The sequence below is a fragment of the Dermacentor variabilis genome, chromosome 6, assembly GCF_050947875.1.
Source record: "Dermacentor variabilis isolate Ectoservices chromosome 6, ASM5094787v1, whole genome shotgun sequence".
Taxonomy (NCBI): Eukaryota; Metazoa; Arthropoda; class Arachnida; order Ixodida; family Ixodidae; genus Dermacentor; species Dermacentor variabilis.
The window spans coordinates 89,958,680-89,983,182 of record NC_134573.1 but is presented as its reverse complement, the minus strand read 5'-3'; the positions used below and the strand labels follow the sequence as shown (position 1 = coordinate 89,983,182).

Below are 24,503 nucleotides of genomic sequence, written 5' to 3'. Positions count from 1 at the left end.
TGTACTGTATGTGTGTCCTATTCTAAGTCTGCAAAGTGTTACTTCCGTGCGGCGGTTCTTTGATACCGGCGGCCAGTTGCCAAGATATGGCTTGATAACATGCAGTTTATTTTCTGTTTCTTTATCCCACGACCACTGCCAGTAAGCCCTGAGCGTTTTCCTTAGGGAGGGCTTAAGGTCCATTATAGGGACAGTCGTGGAAGAGTTGGAAGCATTCGCGTGGACGGATGTGGCTAACTGGTCAGCCAACACGTTTCCTTCAATCTCGCGGTGCCCCAGCACCCAGCATACTACGATATGCTGTTTGGACGCATAGGTGTTGCATAATGCTGAATAGAGAGATACAATTACAGGGTTTTGATATTTCTTGACAGTTTTCAATGCGTTTACGACGCTCAAAGAGTCTGTATATATAACTGCCTTTGGGATATTCAATTCTTTAATGTGTTTAACGGCAGCCAATATCGCGTAGGCCTCTGCTGTGAAGATACTTGTGCTTGGGTGCACAACACCGGTATCCGAAAAGGATGGACCGACTGCTGCGTAAGACACGCGAGAATAACACTTTGATGCGTCTGTAAAAAATTCAGGAGAAGAGTATTTGTGCTGTAATTTGAGGAAGTACATTCGGATATGCGCGACAGGCGCGCGCTTTGTAACAGCTACGAACGATGTATCACAGTGTATAGGTTGCCACTGCCAGGGCGGGGGTCGTATAGCAGGGGGCATAAGGTGGTATTCAAGCAGTGGAACCCTTGTTTCTACAGCTGTGTCTCTAACACGCAGTGAAAAAGGTTGTGCCACTGTGGGCTGGTTGCGAAAAAGTTGAGAACTGTACAAATCGTTTATAGTGGAATACGCGGGGTGCTCACTGTTTGCGTTCACTCTCAGAAAATACATGAAAGACGAATATGTTCTCTGCAGATGAAGAGACCCCTCATCCGATTCAACATAGAGGCTTTCGACTGGGCTTGTTCTAAAGGCGCCTGTTGATAGGCGAATTCCTAAGTGGTGAACAGGGTCTAGCATGTTTAGAGCAGTTGGAGTAGCCGACTGGTAAACTATGGCTCCATAGACTAGTCGTGTGCGTATAAGGCTTTTATACAAGTTCATGAGGCATTTTCTATCACTGCCCCAGGTTGTGCGTGACAGCACCTTTAAGATATTCATTGATTTCATACATTTATTTTTAAGATACTTTATGTGCTGTATAAAGGTTAATTTCGCGTCTAAGATTATGCCTAAAAATTTATGTTCCCTATTTACAGGCAGATGCTCCCCATGCAAGACAATTTCAGGATCAGGGTGCAGGCCTCTTTTTCTAGAGAAAACGACACATGTGCTTTTTTGTGGGTTCAGTCTGAAACCGTTCTCATCAGCCCATTTGGAGACCTTGTTAAGGCTAAGCTGGACCTGTCGCTCCCAGATTGCAAGAGAACTTGATTGAAATCCTATCTGCACATCGTCAACATATGTTGAATAGAAGGTGTTACGTGGTATGTGTAGACGAAGAGAATTCATTTTTACTAAAAAGAGCGTGCAGCTGAGCACCCCGCCCTACGGCACTACAGTTTCCTGTACAAATTTCCGTGACAGAACATTGCCCGCTCGCACACGGAATGTGCGATTAGACAGGTAACTTTCAATAACATTAAACATATTACCCTGTATACCTAACTGTGAGAGGTCTCTCAATATCCCAAACCGCCACGTAGTATCATAGGCTTTCTCCATATCTAAGATTGCTGATAAAAAAACTACTTATGAACAAAAACTTCACGGATACGTGCCTCGATCGATACGTATGAGATGGTCACTGGTGGATTAACCCTCCCCAAATCCGCACTGGTATGGGTCGAGGAATTTTTGATTCGAGAATATGTAGTACGCGACAGTTAATCATTTTTTCGAATACTTTGCAGAGGCAACTTGTTAGCGCTATAGGTCTGTAACTTGATACAGAGGAAGGATCCTTCCCGTGCTTCAGAATTGGAATTACAATAGCCTCCTTCCAAACAGAGGGGATCTCGCCGGACAACCATATAACGTTGTAAAGGAAAAGGAGGGTTTTCTGCGTTTCAGATGGTAGTTGCTTTAACATCTCGTATATTACGCGGTCTGAACCTGGGGCGGATGTATTACAACAGTTCAGTGCTGCCTGCAGTTCTGCTATGCAGAATGGTTCGTTGTACGCCGCACTTTTAGCAGATTTTCTTTCTAACTTTTGCCGTTCTATTTGCGTTTTGTACTTTAGGAAGGTTTCGGAGTAGTGTGAGGAGCTCGATCTTGATCTTCAGATGAGATGGCTTGATGTTCAAGGGTTTCTCCGTGGCTATTTACTAGAGGTAAGGAATACATTTGTTGCCCATTAACTTTCTTCACTCTATTCCAGACTTTTCTCTCATCTGTATACGAGTTGATGCTTGATATAAAGTTTGCCCAACTCTCTCGTCTTGCTTGTCGGCGCGTTCTCCTTGCCTGGGATTTGACATGCCTAAAGTTTTCCAAGTTTTCTGCTGTTAGCGAATCGCGAAACAGCGCCCACGCTTTGTTCTGGTTCCTCCGTGCTTGCCTACATGCATCGTTCCACCAGGGAACACACTGCTTGGAACCCATGCCGCTCGCTTGAGTTACAGGCGGCATCAAGTATAAAAACTGCAAAATATGCAACAGCGTCATCTATGGCTATACCGGACATCTCAGACCAAGCCATGTGTGTAAGAGTTCGGTACTGGTCCCAATCGGCTGAGTCAACCTTCCACCGAGGGACCTGCGGGGGAAGTTGATCTTGTTTCGGCGTAGTTAGGATTATTGCTTGCGCTAAGTGATATATGTTAACTTTGGTGCCGGCATGTACACTGTGGATCACGCTTGTGTATAAAGTTCGAGCAGGTGGTCTAGCTGCAGCGGTGGTCGAGACATCTTGACTGCGATTGCAAGGAGCGCGTATGGAGCGCGGGCACTCGCACCCTCACAGCGGTGTCAGCCTGTACATTTTCACTCGAAGGAGGGTGACATGGGGCGATCATAACATAAGTCTATTCCGAACTGTTTCTATACCATTTCTGCAATCAGACCTCAGTGATTGGTCCGAAATATTTCGGGCTACATTTGCTTCACTTCTCCATGTCTCTCGAAACTGCAGTAAGCGTTTTTGTCCCTTATATGTAAACAAAAAGCATAATCTACAACTTTGAATAGGAAGTTCTAGAATCGAACACGAATCGAATAGCTAAAGAACTATTCGATTCATACACGAAATTTTAAATATTGACACACCCCTACGTTTTATACTACCCCAGTACATATGTGGCTTCAAACGTGTAGTGGCATCGTTTACAGTTGTCTGCAAGATGTCTCGACCCTGCTGACGCTCGCGTCTGCACAGTGTACCCTGAGCGCCAACGCACCTCCAAGTATGGCCAGCTTGCCACACCTCAGGGATATACTGTAAACCACTCCTATCCGGCATGTCACGAAGAGTGCAGTGTGCTTCTCTGAACACACTGCTTCTATTTCTGTTCTTTCATTCACCACACGACGTATTCATGCAAGTTCGTTCGGCACCGATGATACAACAAGAACGCAACATTTACCAGCCAACAGTTTGAGGCGGTCTGGCAGCTGGTGAATGCAAGGCACAGCCACTGAGCACTTCTTCGATCACGTGGGAACACTGCTCTATCGTCCAGCAAAATGAATCTCTTTGACGAGGCTCTCAAGAAAATGTGCAGCGTTGTCTTAGGAAAGTCATCGTATAGGCGCCGTGTATTTGCCCATTGACGCTTGTTGACAGCGCTCACAGGACTTGTTGAGGGCCACACGCAGGCATTTGATAATGATGCCACGCTTATTCACCTTAGACTGGGTCGAATCATATTTTAATACACCCTTTAGAAAATGAGACTGGTACATTCAATACACCTGCTCACAGCTTAACATCTATAAACTGTAAGCGTGTCTGAACAGGCATCTCAGAGGGGAACTAGTGCTAGTTTCAAAATTTTTCACATCAGTTAAAAGAATATCATCCCTCGGAATCACCAGATTTATAAACAATCACGCAATAATCAAGATATCCAAAGATCAACGTCACTTTGGAGTCATAGAATCTTGCTGCTATACGCTTGTAACGTTGAGCTAAAATGAAGACGCATAAAAAGAAGGCAACACAAAAAAGAAAAAAAAAACGATGCATGCACAGCTCTTTTGTTGCACAGTGCGATCATGAAAGCAATAAAAGTAGAGCACAAATAAAAGCCAAGCAATACTTAAAAACTGTGAATGAAGAGAGGGACACATTTAGTAGAAGATATAGTTTCAGACTCTTCAATAAAATCTCTGACAGCGATGAGAAGCTCAGTCTTAGTTGAGCTTCTCACCCAAATATATCCCGTGCTCGTGACGGTTGCGACAGAAAGGATGTTCCACATCCGCCACCAATGCTTGCGAGTGCTCGCACTGGCTAACACTCCAAGGGTTAGTTCTAGTAGTAAAACATAAATACCCCAGAAAGTGGATGGGAAAACGCCACCGCGGTAACTCAATTCGTAAGAGTATCGCGCGCGTAATGCGAAGACGTGGCTTCGTATCCGACCTGCGGCTGTTTGTTTTTCATACACTTTCATTTCCATTAATGTATCATTTGTTTAATTCAATTACGAAGTACAAGCAATTTCCCCTATGTTGTCCTTAGTGTCTTTGTTTATTGGCTTCTCATGATATTGCAGAAATAAAGAAACATTAAAAAATTTCGTGCTCTCTAACATTTTTGAAGACCTGGTTAATTCAACTGATCACAGAGCTGCTCCGTTTTATCTTTCCCTTGATCCATAAGAACTTTGGCTGAACCGACATTATTTTCGATAGCTTGACGCGTTTTCTCGCAGTGCACTACGTGAGGCATGCCTACAAAACCACCTTCGTTATTTGCAGCTACCGAAGCAGGCTCATCCTTGTTGAGGTATTCAGCTGTTTCTTTAACATACTTATGAATATTCAGAGCACTTTTTGGGGCTAGCAAGCATTCAACACCATCTGAAATGCATATTTCCCCTTCCTCCAGACTAGCGCTATCGGCTGCGTCAATAACCAGTGACAGCAATGCTACCCGACTGTCATTACAGTCTCATTGACAAATTTGGGGCACAGCTCAGGCGGCAATTGCCGAGGCACGTCACCTCTTAGGCCTGAACTTCTTTGGGTACTTGCCCAGGCATAGATAATTGGCAGCCACTTTTGCCCTCTCCCTTCCTTCTTTTCCAGGAAATCCGGAAAAAAAATGCAAGGCCATGGTTTCAACTACGGCTCGAATTGATTTATTTACTGCATCTAAGTTCTTTTACGCTATTCCATAAGCATCCAAATTAGCCTCTTCTGCTAGTTTATCTTACTGCCTACAACACATGATATGCGCTTATACGCGCGCCTTGAACCATCGGCTTCTAATTCCAGAAATCAAATTACAATCTGCCTGCCCTGTGAGCCCTAGTAGCACGTATGCCGGTAGAGTAATGAAAATTATCCGACAAGAACTTTGGCGTCAAGTTCGTCATCTGATCGTGTGCCTTCGCGTATACACACAGCTTCACTGGTGGCTGGGATACACCAAGACGCTGTGTTTTATATTTCTTGTGTCGTGACGCTGTCACTGGTGCTGGCGATTTATTCTGGCACACGAGGTTGCCGATGTTGTGTGCCTGCACAAGGACTCGGCAGAAGTAACACAATCCCGTCGGGAAGGCGTCGTTCCTCGATGACGCGCATTATTACGACCTTACCACATCTCCATTCACCTGACACACATTTCTCGTGCTTGCACCGTTGCCAAAACGGCCACTGGGCTTGCTGGGGCCAGTGGTTCTTCGCATCGCGCCTCACACAAAACTGATCTCAGTACTTTAGGGCAAGAATTGTGACTAAGATGAGCTATCGAGGAAGGACATTGAAAGAAACAATTCCAAATTGCAGGGCCGACAAAGTTCTCAAATACGAAAACAACAGTCCGGGCCGGTTCTGCGGATCTGCTTCACCCAAACGAAATTATATTGATCTGGGATAAAACTAAGAGTCATTGATATCCGGACAACCACTAGAAGACGCCAGATAATTGCCAGACCGACGACTTTAGCTCGAAGGTACGGCAACGAGAGCGTCTATCGTCTTCCAGGTCAAACATTGCGTACGGAGATTTTGTTCCATATTTAAAAGTTGCCGCCACTCGAAAATGAAAAAAAAAACGTAAAAAACAAAAATGTAATTCTTTGAGAGTGAACCAGATGGCGCAACAAGTCCATGAAAGCTTCGATAATTTTAAAATTTTGCGCAGTGCTTATGTGTCGCCGGCGCAGTAAAGAAAGAGGGATTAAGTCACGGTGTCTCCGTATGGAAACGCGGGTCAAAACACCGTTAAAACTATTCAGTAAGAGAACCCTGTGCATCGAGTAACTGTTTTTCATAAAATGTAGCTCTTTCTTTACATAAAACAGTGTTTTTTAAACTGTTTTGAATGATTGAGGCTGCGGTAAAAGAGAAACTTGAACAGTGACTCACCAGAGCTCCCGTAAAACGTGGAGGCGTCGGTCTTGAAATCTCTTTTTTCTTCAGTTGATCGGTTCATATCAGATTGCATTCATTAGGTTTATTTGTATCTCGAATATTAATCGCACAAATATGCAGCGTGACTCGTTTACTCATTAATGAAAAAAGGCTGGAAGGACAACAATAATTGTGGAACGTGATTTGCCGGCGCCCAATCCCGGTGCAATAAAAGGAGATGGACACGATACAAACACTACATTCCACTATAGCATTTGCTACGCAGCGGTGCTCATAACGTCGCAGTAGCCGGTGGTCGGAGAGAACACAAGATTACCAATGCGCACCTTTGCAGTCAAATAGGACGCCCGGCTTCGCACGTCTAAACGACGCGTCAATTTGTTTTGATAAAGCTTTTTATAATAGACGGGGTGCCGATGCGAATTCTGCCGCCTTTCTCAATACAAGCGACTTTGAACGATTATCTTTGTATGCGTCTGAAAGCCTCAGTAGTGCGTGTTAATGCGAATTCGTCAACATTCGCGGAAACATGCATTTGTCGAGCCTTTTACACGCAAACAATTGGAATTCTTTTAAGTCCATTGTATCTTCCTGGTCTATTCTACCAAGAAAGAAGGTGGTAGTATTTGCATCAACGTGCCGTTTAGTGTCCTGGCGAAAAAAAGTTTTTCTGAACCAATTCATACCTCGTCTACAGGTGCGAAAAAACATGACCCTCTTCGACTATTGACGCAAGCAGTAATGTAGGTGCGCACTCCCTGTAGCCCAATTACTTGCATGTTATCAGCGTCCTTACGTAATTAAACCTAGTTCGACGTTTTCCCTGTGCGTATACCTTTCGTTATCCAGCCTGAATTTGGTGGACGTCATATCGAGTTCCTCTTTAATTGTGATCAGCTAGCCCAAATTTCTCGTTCGAGTTTCATATTTCACAGACATACTACTTACCCGATTACCGTACATGATTAACTATCGCCACGGCGATCATTAGACTATCCCGCCGATGGGTATCAGGAGTTGGGGGCGCTCGATCACAGGGATTTGCGAAAAGGCTCACACTGCGCCAGAACAGTTTAGTGAATGCAGTTTTTGTGTGCAGGTATCGCGAGCATAAAAATGGTTTAAAGTCAAACGCAGAAGAAAACGTGTCACGTATTACCTTTGCTTTTGTAAGTAGGAAGAAAAGGTGGCTGCCCAGAGTCTTGTCAATTGTGATGTAGCCCGAGTGCGCTTCAACGCCGTAACCTTCTTCAAAGAGAGTGACTCTGCTGAGGTGCCGCGCCGTTTCGGTGTCGTTTGCATCCAGAAACGGTGTCAGGAAGAGCGGTTCATCCAATCGCCTACGAAAGCAAAGGGCAATAGGAAAGAGTAATCTGAAGGCGAGTTTGGGCTTGGACAGGTTTCTGAGTAATTTTGGAAGGTGGTTTTATAAGTCGGGCAAAGAAAGGGAAACAGCCAAAAGTGCTTGTATTCGACCGTTACTGGATCCTGTTTTTTTTTTTTTTAGCACAAGCTCAACTTCCACTATGCAAGTCGTTTACCCTACCAAGTAGATTGGGCTAAATTTAAGGAGCACATGATTCGTGGCGAATAAGGTCAAGATTTGATAGTACCATAATAAATGAAGGCTACCAAAACCACACTAAATCTGTTTGTACTGATAAAGCTTTCTTTCAAAAATCTAGTTTCGTTATTTTCGAAGTAAAGGTCGTTCACTAGACTACAAAATCAAGACGAAAGTTGCGTTATTATTTTATTTTGCGCCAATGCTTATAGGAACCTTGACGTAGAGCGACGTCAGGAGTGCCGAAGCCTTCTATCGTATCGAGGCCATCGTGGCGCCGTAGATGTTTGCGAAGTTTGTTCATTTCGGTATTTGGCTCCTTCAAACAAACACAGTGCAGTCCATCCAAACCATGCTCGAGCACGTGCCATAGAGACTCATGACATCACTGCAAGATCGCGGAAAATTGAGGGCAGCGTCGCCACTTGCGCTTAAATTCTGTTCTTGCACTTTTTTAATGCAGAGTTCCACGCATTTTTTCTCGTACGTATCTGGCCTGTATCGTACTTCGGAAACCGGCATAGAACATCGTTTCCCGTAGGCCTCCGTGCTCGCAGGAAAACCAGTGCCTTGAAGCGCTTGGCGCGCTTCGATCCGCCGTTGCACTAGAAGAAACGACGCATCGCAGGCACCACGAGTTCAGCGCAACACTGCTGATCCCTACTGAAAGTTTAAACGAATAATATAGGCCTGATGTACTGCTTGAAGATATGTGTGTATAACATACAGCCTGCCTATAATCCATTGCAAATACAATTCCTTCGCATAAAATGCTAGCATTTGATACTAATATTTATATCTCGAAAACCACACTTCATATGCACGCACATGTATGTGGTTCCTCACACCAAGAATGCTTTGCTTTACGTGCTTTGGCTAATCCAGTCTCCTCATAAACTAACGGTGGCTTCTTTCTTTTTTTATTCGAGTAATGTAGTTTACTAATACAGCTGAAGTTAACCTTCTCTTTAGTGTACCTCGCATTAAATATTTCCAGACGGGACATTCTTAACGGAAGCACACATATACGCTTGACATCCAATTGAATTAGTGCAGTCTTTCTTCATATTATCTGTTTTTTTTTATTTTTGTTTCCTTTTAAAACGCTTGAAAAATGAATACTCACTCTCCGGAAATATGCGATAAATCGTGCCTCGTGGGATCAAGGGTGCTTCTCTCGCTCAGTTACCGGAGTGAACAACGTTTAGGACTTTCATATGGGTCGAATAGACTCTCGCAATTTGCTTCGGAGTAGTGAAAATGCCATGTTCTCCTGTTCACTACAAATTCTCTTAGAAATAAGTTAAATTAAATTGTGGGGTTTCACGTGAACCGCCCGAAACTACACAACTCGGCTTCTTCCAGAAAAGGGCCGTGAATGCATATTAAAGCATTCATGCGTGCCTGTCATGGAAAGTACAGTAAAATAGTTTTCGCGGTAATGAAAATTTCAGTATTGTCCAGCCAACGTTACTATTGCAATGTTGATGCAGTGTGACCTGTAATAATTCTACAGAAATGTCCTTACTTAGGCCCCTTCTCCTACGAGACTGAACGGCGCGAAACACACGGCAATGCGTGCAAGTGCCTCATTCACATGTACAGCTTTATGCGAGAACAAACCTGCAAAACAATTTACCCGCCGTGGCTGCTCAGTGGCTATGGTGTTGGGCTGCTGAGCATGAGGTCGCGGGATCGAATCCCGGCCACGGCGGCCGCATTTCGATGGGGGCGAAATGCGAAAACACCCGTGTACTTAGATTTAGGTGCACGTTAAAGAACCCCAGGTGGTCGAAATTTCCGGAGTCCTCCACTACGGCGTGCCTCATAATCAGAAGGTGGTTTTGGCACGTAAAACCCCATAATTAAAAAAAAATTAAAACAATTTCTTTTTCACGCGACATTACGTAATTACCTTGTTCATATTTTGTGACTCAAAGGGAGCTCTCCAGTGTCTGCTGTACCCTTTCAACTGCGGGCCTAACGTGCAGTTAGTTGGAGAAACCCGACTACTTCACCATCGTGCAATCAGCAAGGGGCACAACATCATCTACCGGTGGATACCAGGCCACTGCGAAATTTCTAGGAATGACAGTGCGGATGACGCTGCCCGATCAACCCACGACGGTGCTCATGTTATATTAATGCCTTTGTCGAGAACAGATGCAACCAAAGGCTTCACTCCCTCGCACGAGAACTTACACAGACTCTGTGGAAAACGAGTGAATTCGCCAACAATTATCTACACAGATTGGATCGGCGTCTCAAATTTCTTCTTCCACCAGACACCGCGAGCGGAAGCAACATTTCTATGCCGCCTATGGCTCAGCGTGGCATTCACGAACGCCTATTCTTCCCGAACAGAAATGACCGACAGTCCTGCTTTCGGCAACTACGGCTGCGAGGAGGCGATCGGGCACCTCCTTTGTGACTGTCTCCGTTACAACGTGAATGAATGAAGAAATAAAAAATCTACATATATTAAAAGGCAAAAAGTAGTAGGGCACTGGTTCCTGACGGGCTTCGGCAGTCAAGGTTTTAAGCGCTCTGATCAAGTTTTTGGGGACTTGTGAATTGTGCGCCGGAATTTGAAAGTTTCAGCGCGTAGCATCGCGTTGTTGTTTGAACTTTCTAATGGTATGTTTTATTTGTTTCTTCTATGACCTTTTATTCATTTTAACCCTTTCCCCAGCACAGGGTACCTGTCTGTATTTCCTCTCTCTTCTTTTCTCTCGCCTGCTCATTTCTCTTCCTGTGATGTTTTAGTCATATATTGCATGTTGTTTCCAGCTCCACAGCAGTATAAGCTCACTCATTTGTATATAGGAGTGTGAAATGCGCTTATATTTTCATTAACAGCCTTAACCACACTTGTTATTGTCAGTGAGACACCATTAGCGCGGGCAGGTGCCGCATTATTCAGATCTTGTCTGGCTTTAGTCAGCCTGATCGATTCGCACCCGAAGCAGAGGCTCGCTGACCATGTCGTTGAATTTCTGAGCACGAGGTCGCGAGTTCGACTCTCAGCCGCGGCGGCTGCATTGCGATAGGGGCGGAATGTAAAACGCTCGTATACCGTGTTTGGAGTGAACTGTAGAGAACTCCAAGAGGTAAGCATTAATTCGGAATAATCAGCCCCTACCGCGCTCCTCATGACCTACTGTGCGGTACGAGGACATTAAACCCCCAAATATGATTCTGTTTGCCTAAGTATGATATTTAAAAAAAAGAAAACTAAATGTAGTCATAGCGTACAACACAAGTCATGTAATTATGCTAATCTGAGGCGCTGTTGCTTGATGAAAAAAAAATCAGGCAACGTTAAGTTTGAAGCCCCTGGGCGCGCTGCCCGTGTTTTTCCTGCACGAAATGAAGCTCATTACAGATGCTTATACGGCAACCGGTAAGAAAAGTGGGCCGGAAGCTTGCTTGCTTGTTTGCTTGCTCCTCACTTGTGGCGCTTAACCACTACAGGGGATCGGCCAAGGAGCCGGCGGTTAGAGGTTAAAGGGAAAGGGAGAGAGGAAAACCTAAACGGAAAAGTAAATCAGGGTGAAGTTCATGTTAATTAAGAAATAGATTTACGTGGCAGATACAGAAATAAAGATGTTTGTAATTATATACAAACAGCAAATGTTTTTTTGGGGGTGGGGGGGTTAGTATTAGAATAATTCCCAACACACAATCAGCGATTTAATTATCTGTACAATTAGTGATTTCGCGAATTAACATGGTTGCCTTTGTGTCACAGAGATAGTCGCAAATGACAACGCAGATGTCCCAGTGGCTAGAGCCCAAAGAAGAAGCCCCGAAGCAGAGGATATTTTGAGTAGTTAAAGGAATACCCAATTTTCGGAATAAAAATTATAATTTCTTCCTCTGATTTAGAAATCGAGGGCATGCTAATAGAAAGTGATCAATGTTTTAGGTTCCCGGGCAGGTAGGACACAAAGGGGACGGTGCCAGACCAGACCTGTTTAGGTAAAAATTTAATGGTGAGACGCGGCATTGTAATTTTGTTATCCCTAAAGTATTCTTTCTTTTCTTTGCCTATGCTGGCTGGTCGTGTTTATATAGCTTCATTTGACCATGGCCAATCACGCCCTCCCCCTTTCTTCCCCCCCTCCTTCCTGCCTGGCTACGTGCCGTAAGTTGAAGGTGACAGCAACAACTTCATTTTTTTTTTCTGCTAGAGGTGTACCAAATACTGCACAATATTGCGAAAATACTATTTCAACCATCTTTACATAAAAATAAACCATCTCAATGATTACATGCCTTCTTCTGTTGCAATGAAAATAAAAAGAAAGGACATTTAGTTTCCTATTTTCCCCCTAACTATACGAGGAGGCAGTTGCAAAAAGCTGCATTTTAGTCACCATTTAATGATGATGGCCACTCCTTTTCTCATAATAGTAACAATACTAAGACTAATACTGTGAGATCAAGAGAGAGAGAGAGAAAAAAAAGCGTCATAAGTTAAAAAAAAATGTTTATACCAGAGTTTGCTAAAAGTTGGAAACCAAGTTCGCATACAGTCCTAGACACCCATGCTGAACGTAAGGTGAAGGTTAGTCCGCTTTAGGCTGGTTGAAGCACAGCACGAGTCTCACCGCCTTTCTTCTTCCGTCAAGGAGTCCTTCCGACGTGTGATGTTGCGCGTCGTGAACAGTACGGTCCAGATGACGAAGAGAAGAAGGATTACGGCATTCATGTCCGCGTTTCACTGGGGTTTTGCACGCAACGAAGGCGAATGCTACGAATGAAACACAAAAGGGGAAAACAAACGAGGAGACGCTAAGAAACAGATCAACAGAATAAATTAAACGGCGGCAATTTCAACGGATATATCAAACATAACATCTGAGCCCGTGCTTTTTTGTGAGTCAACGCAGATACTGGTGCTTCAGCTTACTACGACTGCTGCGGCACATCCGAGATGAAGGCCGACTTAATTTTTTTTTTGTCGTGTAAGACTCCAGAGATATTCCATTGCGCCGCTGTATAGTGCACCCTTTCGTAAATATGTTACAAGTGCACCCGTAAATTACTCTAAATGAGATTTTCTTCCCCGTTTCAGGCGTAAGCGTTTTCACGCCTGTCGTGCTTTGAAAACTTACGCGGGCACAGCGCTGTGTGTTTATGAAATCGCTATGTCTGCGCGTGACGGGAATCACGCGCGTACATTTTAGCGCGAGTACCACGTGACGTGATACGTTGGATAAACGCGCCGTTGTCTGGGCTGAAATTAGATTCGCGCCTCTGTGTCGACAAACCGCAACGCGATGTGGGCCACATCGCGTTGCGAAACAGGCGTTGCCGACGTAGCGCCGAAAGTGCGCTGCATGTAAGCTCGAAGAAGCGGGCGCTTTTCGACGAGGAATTAAGGGTGTGGGGCAGCTGAATGGACAAACGATAGTATCGGAAGCAGTGCCCTTATAAGGCTTAATGAGCAGCTACTTTCTTCAGTAACAACAGTTTACCACTGACCGGCCACGACTGCTAACATGTTTGCTATCACATGCACGTATACGTGCACGTACAGTCGACCACAAAAGCTTACGGACCACGAGATCTGAGAAAAAGCTGAATGCCTCCGCAGCCTCACAATGCAGCTTAGGGTATTCGCATTTCCAGCTTGTACTAGTACGAGTGAACAACATTTTGATACACGGTTATACCGGCAGCCGTTACAGGCAGCTCGGAAGTCCATCGTTTTTCTATGATCCCATGGTTTATAATATGTTTGGGTCGACTGCACATGTCGACGCTCATTCTTGCTAAGGGCTGTATAGCGTACAAAATGCTTTGTGAACAAGGCAGCTTTTTCGGTATCCTTATTCAGTAAGGCAAGTGATAACGTGCTCTAGGATTACAGGCAGAATTCACGATGACTTTGTCCGGATTCAAAAGCACCGATTGCTCTTCGACACCATCCTACACTGATAATGAGTTCGCCATAGCAATTCGCTAGTGCTTGCGGTTCTTGCGAAGCGTTGGAGCGTGCGAATTAGCTTGCGTGTGAGCCGGCTGCGTTGAACACAGTGCACGAGGCGTACGGCGCTGTTAAGTGGGCTACGTGGGAGCCGTTCTAAGCTTACCAAAAGCAATCTCGCCCGGCCCTGTGCCCGACTCGGCTACCGCCGCGGAGATGAACGCCTCGCTTGCGCCCCTCGTGAAGGCATTCTCGGGGGTTTAACAACTCGTGTTCGTTCACTGGAAGGCTTCAACTGCGTAACGCAGACAGGCTCTCTTTGTCTCTCTGTAGGGACCGTCTTTCCCCGCAGGAGGAAAGGAATGAGCCTACTGATTGCCTAGGGGTTTCCCAATTCAAATTTATGCAGGATGAAAAAAAAAATGTTTCAACGCGCAAAGTAAAACCATTTTAACAAAGATAACATTCTAGACGGATTCATGGGAGTGCACTTTTACTGATGCTAATTAATATTTTTAAAGTTTGACAAAATAACTAAACTGAAGAGAAAGAATGAACATCAACATTGTTTTCTAACTTCATGATAAAAGGTAATATCGCAATGTGTAAACTTCTCTCCTATAGGGTGCAACGCCGATGAAAACTGATAAGCACCTAATATAAATAATACATCTTATTAGTGGCACGTGCATCGAGTGACACTCTTGTTGCGCAGTACTTCCGGTTCACCTCCTGAGACGACAGGCGACGAAATTCAAAACAAATCAGAATAGATGAAAAATGCTACAGTATAAAATTAATGGGTTTCATTATAGATTAGATAGAGCATAAGCTTAGTTACGAGTTCAGTTACTGAAGAGCCTGGAACAATTATAATTAACTACAAATGACTCACTACAATGCACCAACGCACAGAATTGTAGACTTTAGAGACCCGCCATGTGCGCACGACTTTGGCGAAATTCTTGGAAACAGGGAAGTAGAAAGCGAAAGTAATGACGTCACTACTGACGTCATGTACATGAAGGCGGCGCGATGTTTTAACGGCTGATTAAAAGGAAACAGTTCCCTGGCATAGACTGAACATCTGCCTTGCAGATGTGACGTCACTCCCCCTCTCTCGCTCCTCCGCTCCCAGCGTTCCCCTCTCCCAGCTCGTTGGTTCGCAACAGCTGCGCTCGCGCGCTGGGTGCGTGCTCTGACGTCAGCACCAGAGAGGGCGCGTAAGGTGCGCTTCGTGCGTCGCCGGTGCCGACCCACTATAGCGCTTTAGCAATATTCCAGTCGCGATAAAATCAATGACCAGCGGCACCCAGTAACGGTAGGCATTTGTACAGTCAAACAAAACAAAGAGCAGCAACAGTAGTAGCACTAACACTTACTACTACTACTACTACTACTACCACTACCGCTACTACTACTGCCACTACTACTACTACTACTACTACTACTACTACTACTATTACTACTACTACGACTACTGCTAATACTATAATACTAAGAATACTAATACTACTACCACTAACAAACTAACTACTGCTATTACTACTTACTCTTTTGCGCGCCTTTTCTGGCTTGCCAAGGCTCTTATATCAATAAGAGCGGCTTTCTTGCTCTTGTAAAAAGGTAATTATAAATGCAGCTAAACAAACGTTTTTCTTTAGTGCCTCGTGGAGATGTTGGTGCCTCTTCGTCGGCGTTTTATCATACTTCTTCCGTTTTGGCTAAACATTACATGTCCGCTTCTTTCATTTATAACCTTTCATTGTTTTGCTTTAACATAACTCAAATGACGCATCAAAACCCTCGCTGCCTAAGCCTGTCATCGTCAGAGCTCCGCTGCTCAGCTGCACACTCTACAGTGAGGAGAAAGTTGTGGTGACCTTCAATTGCCCAAGCTGGTGGAAAGGATCTGCGTGTCAATATATATGTCTGTGTGATTTTGGGTAGCGTGCAATTAATAGTGTATCGCTGGAAAACTAGTGGCTCTCGTTGCTTGAAAAGATGTTGTAGCTCTTCATCTTTTTCTCACTATTGTTCTGTGTTCACCTCAATGTACGTCAAAATAAAAGATATGTATATTTACCAGTTCAGCCACACTAAAACTGCAGTATTTATGGGACCAGTCTCTGGCTGTTACCACGGAACGTAATGTACTCTGTAGCACGATAGACGTGAAAGAATGCGAAGGTAACACGCAGACAAAGCGCTTTACCATCACAACTAACTGTGATTGTAGTTGTTTTCTGTGTGTTACCTTCGTATTGTGTTACGTGTATAACGCTACGGTAGATAATGTTCGGTCAAAGCCAACTAGCCCAATATTTATGGTTTGCTAGGCTATCACCTCATATATCGGCCACCTTATGCTGTCGGAGGAAGTCGAGAATAGGATGAATAGAATAAAGAAACGTACGTGGTTCCTACTGCAGTACCATCAAGAGAGGAATCGTAAAATGCTGGTAGTTCTCATGGGAAGATAAGCTTGCATTTTTTATACCCGTGACACAGGGGAACACCAAAATCAATAGAGTTAATTTGGGAAATTTTAAAGGAAATTGAGGTTTGCCCTTCTTTCTAAAGAAGCTTTTTGAAATAGTTCTAATTTAGCAATGAGCATAAACTTGAGGGCTTCTCGTAAATTTTTAGTTACACCTAGGGCGTAGACATTTGCCTCAAACGTCAGCGACTTTCACGGTAACAGGGTGACAAAATTTGACAACCGAGCTTTTCTCAGATACGGGCAAAAACTCTCGGGTTTGAGAATTACAGTTATTTATTCCGACATTTTTCTTCCCCATCATAGCAATCATACGTTGTAATAATTACTTAGAATCAATGCTATTAACCCGTACTTTATCACTAAATATATTTTATAGCTGTTACCACGACGCTTTCTTCTTTGAGTGCTCACCAAAACGTGGATTCGGCAAAATGATCAAAAAGCGCTTCTGAGTGAAAGGGCGCTTCCATATTTTCTTCGTGAAGAAAGATTTCTATTCTGGAAAACCTAGGGCTTATTTCCTCTTTCACGGCACTCAGGCAGCAGAATATATGTTTTTTGATCAAATTTAGATATGGTCACCGTACATGCCCAAACGAACTCATGTGAAAGCACCTTAATGTACCGATGTATAAATAAAATAAGTACATCCTTCAGCTATACCGGGCCCTGTTCTTGGTATGCCTTAATTAGTCAACCAGTATTTGTCATATACATGCAAGACGAACATTCGTGCTCTCTATAGCTCGAGAGCATACAGGGACAGCCCTTGCGCACGCGTTGGGTGTTACCTCGGTGCAACACAGCACCAGCGACCAGTGCCATTTCCCGACGCTGACTCCAAAGCACGCAGCTTTTGACTTTTCTAGGGCGCATATTCGCCGCCCTTCAAGAATCGCCGGCTATCACTCAGCTTGCCGGCCGGCACAGAGACCTCGAGCGACATTTTCAAGACGAGTCAGTGCTTATCAAGAGTGTTATGAAGTAAATTTATATACCGACGGTAATACCTTCATCACCTCACGTTATCCATTCGACAGCTTTAAGCAAAAGCTTTAGCTCGAGAGCCCCTGCGTACACGTGAAAAGAAAAATCTTAATCGCCACAACGAGAGGTTTTTGACGAGATTTGTTGCGTTTAAAGGAAAAATTTTAAATTTAGTAACTGTAGGAAGTAGATTTTCAGTTTATGTTATACTTTCTTTAAATTCTTGAAACTTGTAATATTTTAAGAAAACTCGATTGTCCCAGTTTGCAACTCTATAACTCATTAATAAAAAACCAAAACAATCCTGGGAATCGCACTAGATAATACATCTAAAGCGGACAAAATTGATGCACACAGCATTGTAGTATATCGCTAATTCGTCAGTAAGATTTCTGCAAAATCCTCGTAAGCATTGTACAATTTTACGTAAGTCCCAACTTCATGTATCAAATTTGTACGGTCGACATGCTCTAACAGATACAGCTTATACGACTGCGATATCGGTTTTTGGCGCAAAGCTACGAATATGTAAACTCCTTGCTTCCATTTTTTTGAAATGCGGATTTTCCGCAAGTTTCATAAAAATATTTTTGATGTCCTAAATCAATGTTCTGCTTCTTAGAATTATTAATGTAGTTTTGTCAAGTGGAACCGATTTAATTCAAAGCCGTCCAGCAGCTGTTTCACAAAAATACTACTGCGTTTTACATGTATTTGAGTAGAGAAATCGGAGTCAGCCCCAAACTAAATCTTCCTCTCAAATGTACCTCACTATTCCGGGAATTACAATGAAGGACGCTAATTCGTTTCTGGATGTGATGCAACTGACGCTGTCATAACTGCGCAACAATAACGAGACCGAGCGTGCATTTATACTGAAGGTACGGCTTCACCGGCAAACTGAGCTGCTGCTGTTCAAACGAAATTGATAATGTATATATTCGAAGTGCCGCAGATAAGGACATCTACTGCGGCAGAAGTTGCAGCCCTGCATTCCTCTGTGAACTACATCACGCATTACTTGGCGCAGAAAGGGTTCATATGTCGGGGCCCGGGAAATTTTTTTTCAGGTAGTCCAGTCTGGTTTACGTCAAAGGACATGCGAGCGGATAGCAGCCGACATAAGAGAAATGGACCATCGCATACTCTGCGAAAAGGGCGCGACAACTTCTTGCTGTGGCTTCCAGGCCGCGGTCGCATCGCTGGCAGTGACTTCGCTGACAAGGCTAAACGGTCTGCTCCTTGAAGGAATCGAGATGCTTTCAATTACTTTTGCGATGGTGGATGCTGCAAGAGAATTTCATCTGCGCATCGTGCAAGGACAGAAGCTTTCTTGAGTTCTCCAAGTGTCTAGAAGTGGTGACTGTAGCCTCTCCTGTCCGAAATAACCGTTTCTGTACCCAAGAAATACTTATTTCGTAGGCTTCCTGCCCGCTTATGACTGAGCGCACTGTTTATTAATGACTCTTGTCGATGTTAGGAAACCGTAGAGCACCGGCTTTGTACACATCCTCGATACGGTGTGTAGCGGAACTCTCTGCAGACCGCGTTGAGCAGCCCGGACTTCTGGACACTTTCCGGCTTGAAAATACCAAGGCAGTGGCCAGATCAGCCGCTAGACTGCGAAGCTATTGCGCACTACAGTGCAGTTTTTCAAATGAACTGGCCTGAGGGACCATTTGTAGTCCAGCTGTGCATTCTTTTACATGCAGTTAGTAGCGTTCCCCCTCTCTCTTTTCATCTTACCATTACTCCTTTTTGTTATCCTCAGCAAACAGGACAATCGTGTGGTTGACTTCCCTACCTTTCTTCTTGCTTTCTCTTTCCATTTATCGCGGTTGCGCTTTCCCGAAAATCACTTTTCAAACGTTAGGAAGTCCAGATTTCTTAAAACTTCGCGCTAGATTGTTCTTCTACAGCCAGCAGCCGTGGTTCTTCCTCCAGTTCAGGAAATGTGTCACAGAAGAAGTACAGATTGGCATCGTGGCCAGTCTGTACTTCCTCGTGTTAGTAATCATACAAAAGGTTAATCCCTGATCTGTCTTCCGCAATTCGCTTTCATGGTTTTCTCAAAAAAACGAGCCAGCGAGAACAGTGAAAAAGAATGGCACGCCATTCCAAGCTGACCTGCGCTATAGCTCCTCCTGCCGCGTTTCCAAGCGGGTGTTTCTGTGCGCGCGCGCGCATTCTGGTTTGTATGAGTGAGTATGTTGGTTCGCACTCCTGAGGGAGCGATTGTTCTTCGATTTCGACGGCAATCCATCGAACCGCAGCGACATGCAACAGCTGTGCGTAGCGCAGGAGACTGAAGCGGCGAGGGCCCTTCCGGACGAGAAGGGGGAGGGGAGGGGTGCACGAGAAAAGGGCCATGACCGTCAGCGGGGCCCGACGCTTTCAAAGCCGAGTTGTTTGCCTCGGGGGATTCCGAATTCTCCAATAACAACACGTTTCTTGAACTCCAGCCTGCGGACGCCCGCAGAAATGAAAGCAAGAGAAATTGAGAGAAAAAAAAAGCTGGAGTCGAGGCAATGCAGTGACCGGCATCTCACAATTTCTCGTCTCGCAAAGTACGCTGCGTGCACCTGCTCCCCTTGTTGAGTGAACTCGCGAATCGAGCGATACGAGCGAATTTTTCTCTCAAATTGTGTCTTCTGGAACAAAGTAGAAGTGATAAAAAGTAAACAAATGCAGACACACACACAAAGGGAACGAACGCACGGCTGTATTCGAGGCTCCTTTCGCAGACGGCAAACGGAGTTATTCATGTAGCAGTATATCCTCGCTTCTCTTGTTCCGCTGCTCCGCGTTTTGATATGTCATCAAACAACCATCGCACGTTTGTTTCAAGCAGCTGTTTGCATGCGTTAGTATCGCTCCATTCTTGCACATACGAAGGGCAGGAATAACAGATGACGAGAGCACAAAACAATTTAAAAGAAGATGGCGACTAACGGTATTGTGGTTCAGTGTACTTCCCTAACATGCGTTTTGGACCTGCGTATGAATATAAGTAACAGTGGATGCAGTTTGAACTGGACTGAAAGACTAGGAAGCGAACACTGCGGTCGTATCTACGACATTTGCAGCTTCGCTTGCCTTTCACTCTCTGCACTGGTGTGTCAATATTGCATCTGTATGCTTTTCATGAGCGCATTGCTTCGTCAGTAACCCATATGTAACGTATGAATATGTAATAATATATACGTAATGCAAAGTAATTAGTAATTTTTGTAAACAGAAGAAAAAAACAACAAAAATGGGAGTGATTCATGCCTTAAGAGGAAGCTTTAGCTCGGGCCCAACTTCGACGCGGCGTATTCAAATACAAGTAAAACTCAAAAACGTTTTTCTGAGATAACCACTGGAGCGATGTTACTGAAATTTGTTGCATTTGCGATAGAAAGTTAAATTCTTTTGACTGTTGGAAGCGGAATTTCGATTTAGGTCTTGGATTTTGTTAAAAGAATTTACAAAAATTCGGACGTTCTAAAAAAATAGAAGAACGAAGTTTACAAATTCATAACTCTGCATCAAAAACAGATATCGCAGTTCAGTAAACGGCATCCATTAGAACATTGAAAGCGGACAAATTTGGTATGTCATTTTATATCTTACATGAATTTGTAACGTTGTTTACAAAGGTGCTGCAAAAGCTGTATTTCCATAATATTAAATTTTTTTAAATTCATGTATAGCATATCAATTTTGTCCGCTTTAGATGTACTATTAGTCGCAATTCACAGAATTGTATTATCCTTATTTGTTTCTGAGATACAGGGTTGTAAACTTGATAGTTTCTTTTCTTGAAAATTTTCGATTTTTGCAAATTTTTAATAAAAAATTAAGCATATAAATCGAAAATTTGAAACCAACAGTCACTAGATTTTATGTTTTTCTTTTAAAGGCAACAAACTTCGTCAAATTTGGTGCAGTGGTTGCCGAGAAAAAAGAATTCTCCTTTTACATGTATTTAGATAGGAGCACTCGAGCTAAAGCGTCATCTTAAGCGTGGCCATTACATGCGTTGAACCCGCCCTGGTTGCTTAGTGGCTATGGTGTTGGGCTGCTAAGGCACGAAGTCGCGGGATCGAATCCTGGCCACGGCGGCCGGATTTCGAGGGGGGCCAAATTCGAAAACACCCATGTGCTTAGATTTAGGAGCACGTTAAAAAGCGCCAGGTGGTCCGAATTCGCGGAGTCCCCCACTATGCCATGCCTCATAATCAAATCGTGGTTTTTGTACGTAAAACCCCATCATTTAATTAATTAATCAATCATTACGCGCGCCGAAAGAAAGAAGGTGCGACTAGCGGCAAATACCAAAGGACTTCCGGAAGATACGCATATACAGACATTGAGGTAAGTCGCATTAATCCCGGTCCATATTCACAAACAAGGCCTTTCTACCAGAACTCTTCGTAAAAGCACACGACAGCCAGTCCGGACGACAGGCGCATTACTAGTGAAGGCGCCGGCCTTGATTGAATGCGATGCTGGTGTGCTAGACGTAATGTGGCACTCAAGGGAGACCACGTATGCACCTACTAGAGAACATTTCTAATTTGTGAACTTCCAGAAATAACGTATTAGTTTCATGTATCTCAACTTAAGAAGTGAAGGAAAACTTGTTTTTGGCTTTAACATTGGAAATGATGTATTTTAATGCGAACCATCCAGGGCACGTGGAACTCAGTTTAACAGGTATCTGGTATCTGGCTGTTTTCATGGGCCAATGCCAAAGGTATAGTGCTGCTCTTCAGTGAACCTCCTTGATGCCGTATTGGGTCACTAGGTATCGCACACACCAACAAATAACACCTACGTTTTGACATCTGCGCAATGCGAAGCATTACGTTATTGGCGAGCGGTGGCGTGATAGCAGTGGATATGTGCCGCTCTTTCATTAAACTCTTGTCAACTTGGGCCACTGAGTCGTCAACAACAACAACAACAACAACAACAACAACAACAACAACAACAACAACATATGAGCGAAACCAGGTTCGCTGCCATCATAACAAATACGTTTACATTTCGATGTGCAGGATGGCGCCATTACCTAATTGGTTATGAATTAGCTAATTCATAGGTTACTCCAGGTTTTCGATGAAACAAAAACGACATAGCAGTTAGGCAATTTTGCGCAGCTTTCTTTTTTGTCTGTGTTCCTGCATGTGTACCCACAATATGAGATGAACATTTCATTTGATTTAACTGCGTTCCCGTTGGTTTCTATGGAACATCCAAGAGATCCTCAGTGTGGTACTTTCCCAGTTCAATGTAGCCAAGCGGTCTCATCCTGGTTAACCTCCCGACTTTTCCCTTTCCTCTTTCTCTCTATGCGAGCGTGTGCGTTCTGTTCAGATGCCTCTTCGCGCGTTTCACTGATTCCATGCGGCAGTAACAGTTCGTAAGACACTAACATCCTCCGAAACCCGATTACCAATGACACCACCAACAGAGGTATACGTTTTCTATTAGAATCGCAGAAAAATTATTTTGCGTTTAGCTTCTCTGTCCTTGCTCAAATTATGCAGCACAATCGCATATTATGCTCCGAGACGTTCAATATAACAACTTGCCGCTGTTATTCACCTGGTTTGTCAAGAAAAAAGTCACTAATTTGCCTTCGTCTGCGCCTCTCTGACACACACCACCATGCGATTAATGAAAACCGATCTCGGAGGCCATGCTTTGCTGTAATGCAAACGGCCGAAGTGACATCGGCGCCATATTCTAAACATTGCGCACTGCGAGGGGCGCAGACGAATCTAAGCTCGCTGATTTTTCTCAGTAAATCAAGCATTGAAATAACGCTGGAAATAGTTATATTAAGAAACTCGGATCATAAGTTGTGACCTCGGTGCAAATTTTGAACTACACAGAGTGGCGGTAAGCACGAAATTATTTTTCTGCGACTTTTAGTGAGGGACGCGCGTGTCCGTAGAAACCGTTAATAACAACAGAGCATTTTTGAGCTGGGGTATTTGAAACGTATGGATTTCTCAGCAAACGCTCGCCACAGACTACATTGGCTCATCTCGACAATCTTTCGGAGAGTCCGGGAACCGTAGTTTGAAAAGCCCCGAAACCCCTCCCAGAGAAGTGAAATTGTATAGGCTCTTCCCCTTTCACGTTGGAAGATTACCGCGCACGCAAATTTAATAGAAGTACTCTTCTACAGCGCTATTAATAACCCACGTGTTGTTTTGGAAAACATAAATCCAGTCGGTCAGTTAATGAAATCTAGACTTACGGAGGTAAATACCGAAGTATGCGCTGGAAAACACGCATGCAAGGCCACTTCCAAAGAGCTTGCAATGGGACCGAAGCGGGTGCCAGTGAGTACGTAATTTGAAGCCTTGACTGAATGAATCGGTAGCAGCAGACTGATATTCAATAACTAATGCGTAACAACGGTACTCACGTTTTATGCGCTTGGCCTTTCCTACGGCAGTAAAAGCTGTGCGGACTGAGTCGGCATTCTCGCCTGTTGCCAGCAGCGAGCATGCGCTGCCTGTGAAGGAAAATTCCGCATGTGTAGCAGGTTGCATCGCACCCCTTACGCAGATGTGTTGAGGCCTATCGCACAGCTGCCACTATCCGTCATCCAGCAAGGGCGCCCCCTGGATGGTTTGAGTAGCGCTGCAGCTGCGCAGTTTCCTCGGGGCAATGTGACTTCTCAGCGTCACAGCCAGCCTCAATAGCTCGTGTTTTCTTTCTTACCGGACGACTTTGCGTATACGGTCGATTTGTAGCTCATCAACTCATATTATACCACTCGACACCTAATTTATGAATTTTCCACGGTAAATGTTTGCCGATTGCTTATAATTTAACACATAAGAACGTTTGTATAGGTGCCAATTTGACATTTAAGCAAAAATTACATCTCTGCATATATGTATGCTCTGTGCATATGGTCATCAGACTTAAGAGGAAGCTTTAGCTCGGGT

General features: G+C 44.1%; 1 protein-coding gene across 3 annotated transcripts in view; it reads right to left on the bottom strand.

The window, feature by feature from the left end:
- LOC142584924 (venom serine carboxypeptidase-like) overlaps window positions 1-24,109 on the bottom strand; it is a 47,063-nt gene extending 22,954 nt beyond the window's left edge. Inside the window, exons 1-3 of one of the 3 annotated variants that reach the window (XM_075695272.1) lie at window positions 23,975-24,109; window positions 12,736-12,878; window positions 7,718-7,898 (exon numbers count right to left, since the gene is read on the bottom strand). In XM_075695272.1, coding sequence (XP_075551387.1) covers window positions 7,718-7,898; window positions 12,736-12,836 — 282 coding nt within the window. In that variant the 5' untranslated portion in view covers window positions 12,837-12,878; window positions 23,975-24,109. Of the gene's footprint in view, window positions 1-7,717; window positions 7,899-12,735; window positions 12,879-18,693; window positions 18,833-23,974 lie in introns of those variants that run through there. The other 2 variants (XM_075695273.1, XM_075695274.1) reach the window with 2 other exon arrangements.
- Between the last annotated feature and the right edge of the window lie 394 nt (window positions 24,110-24,503).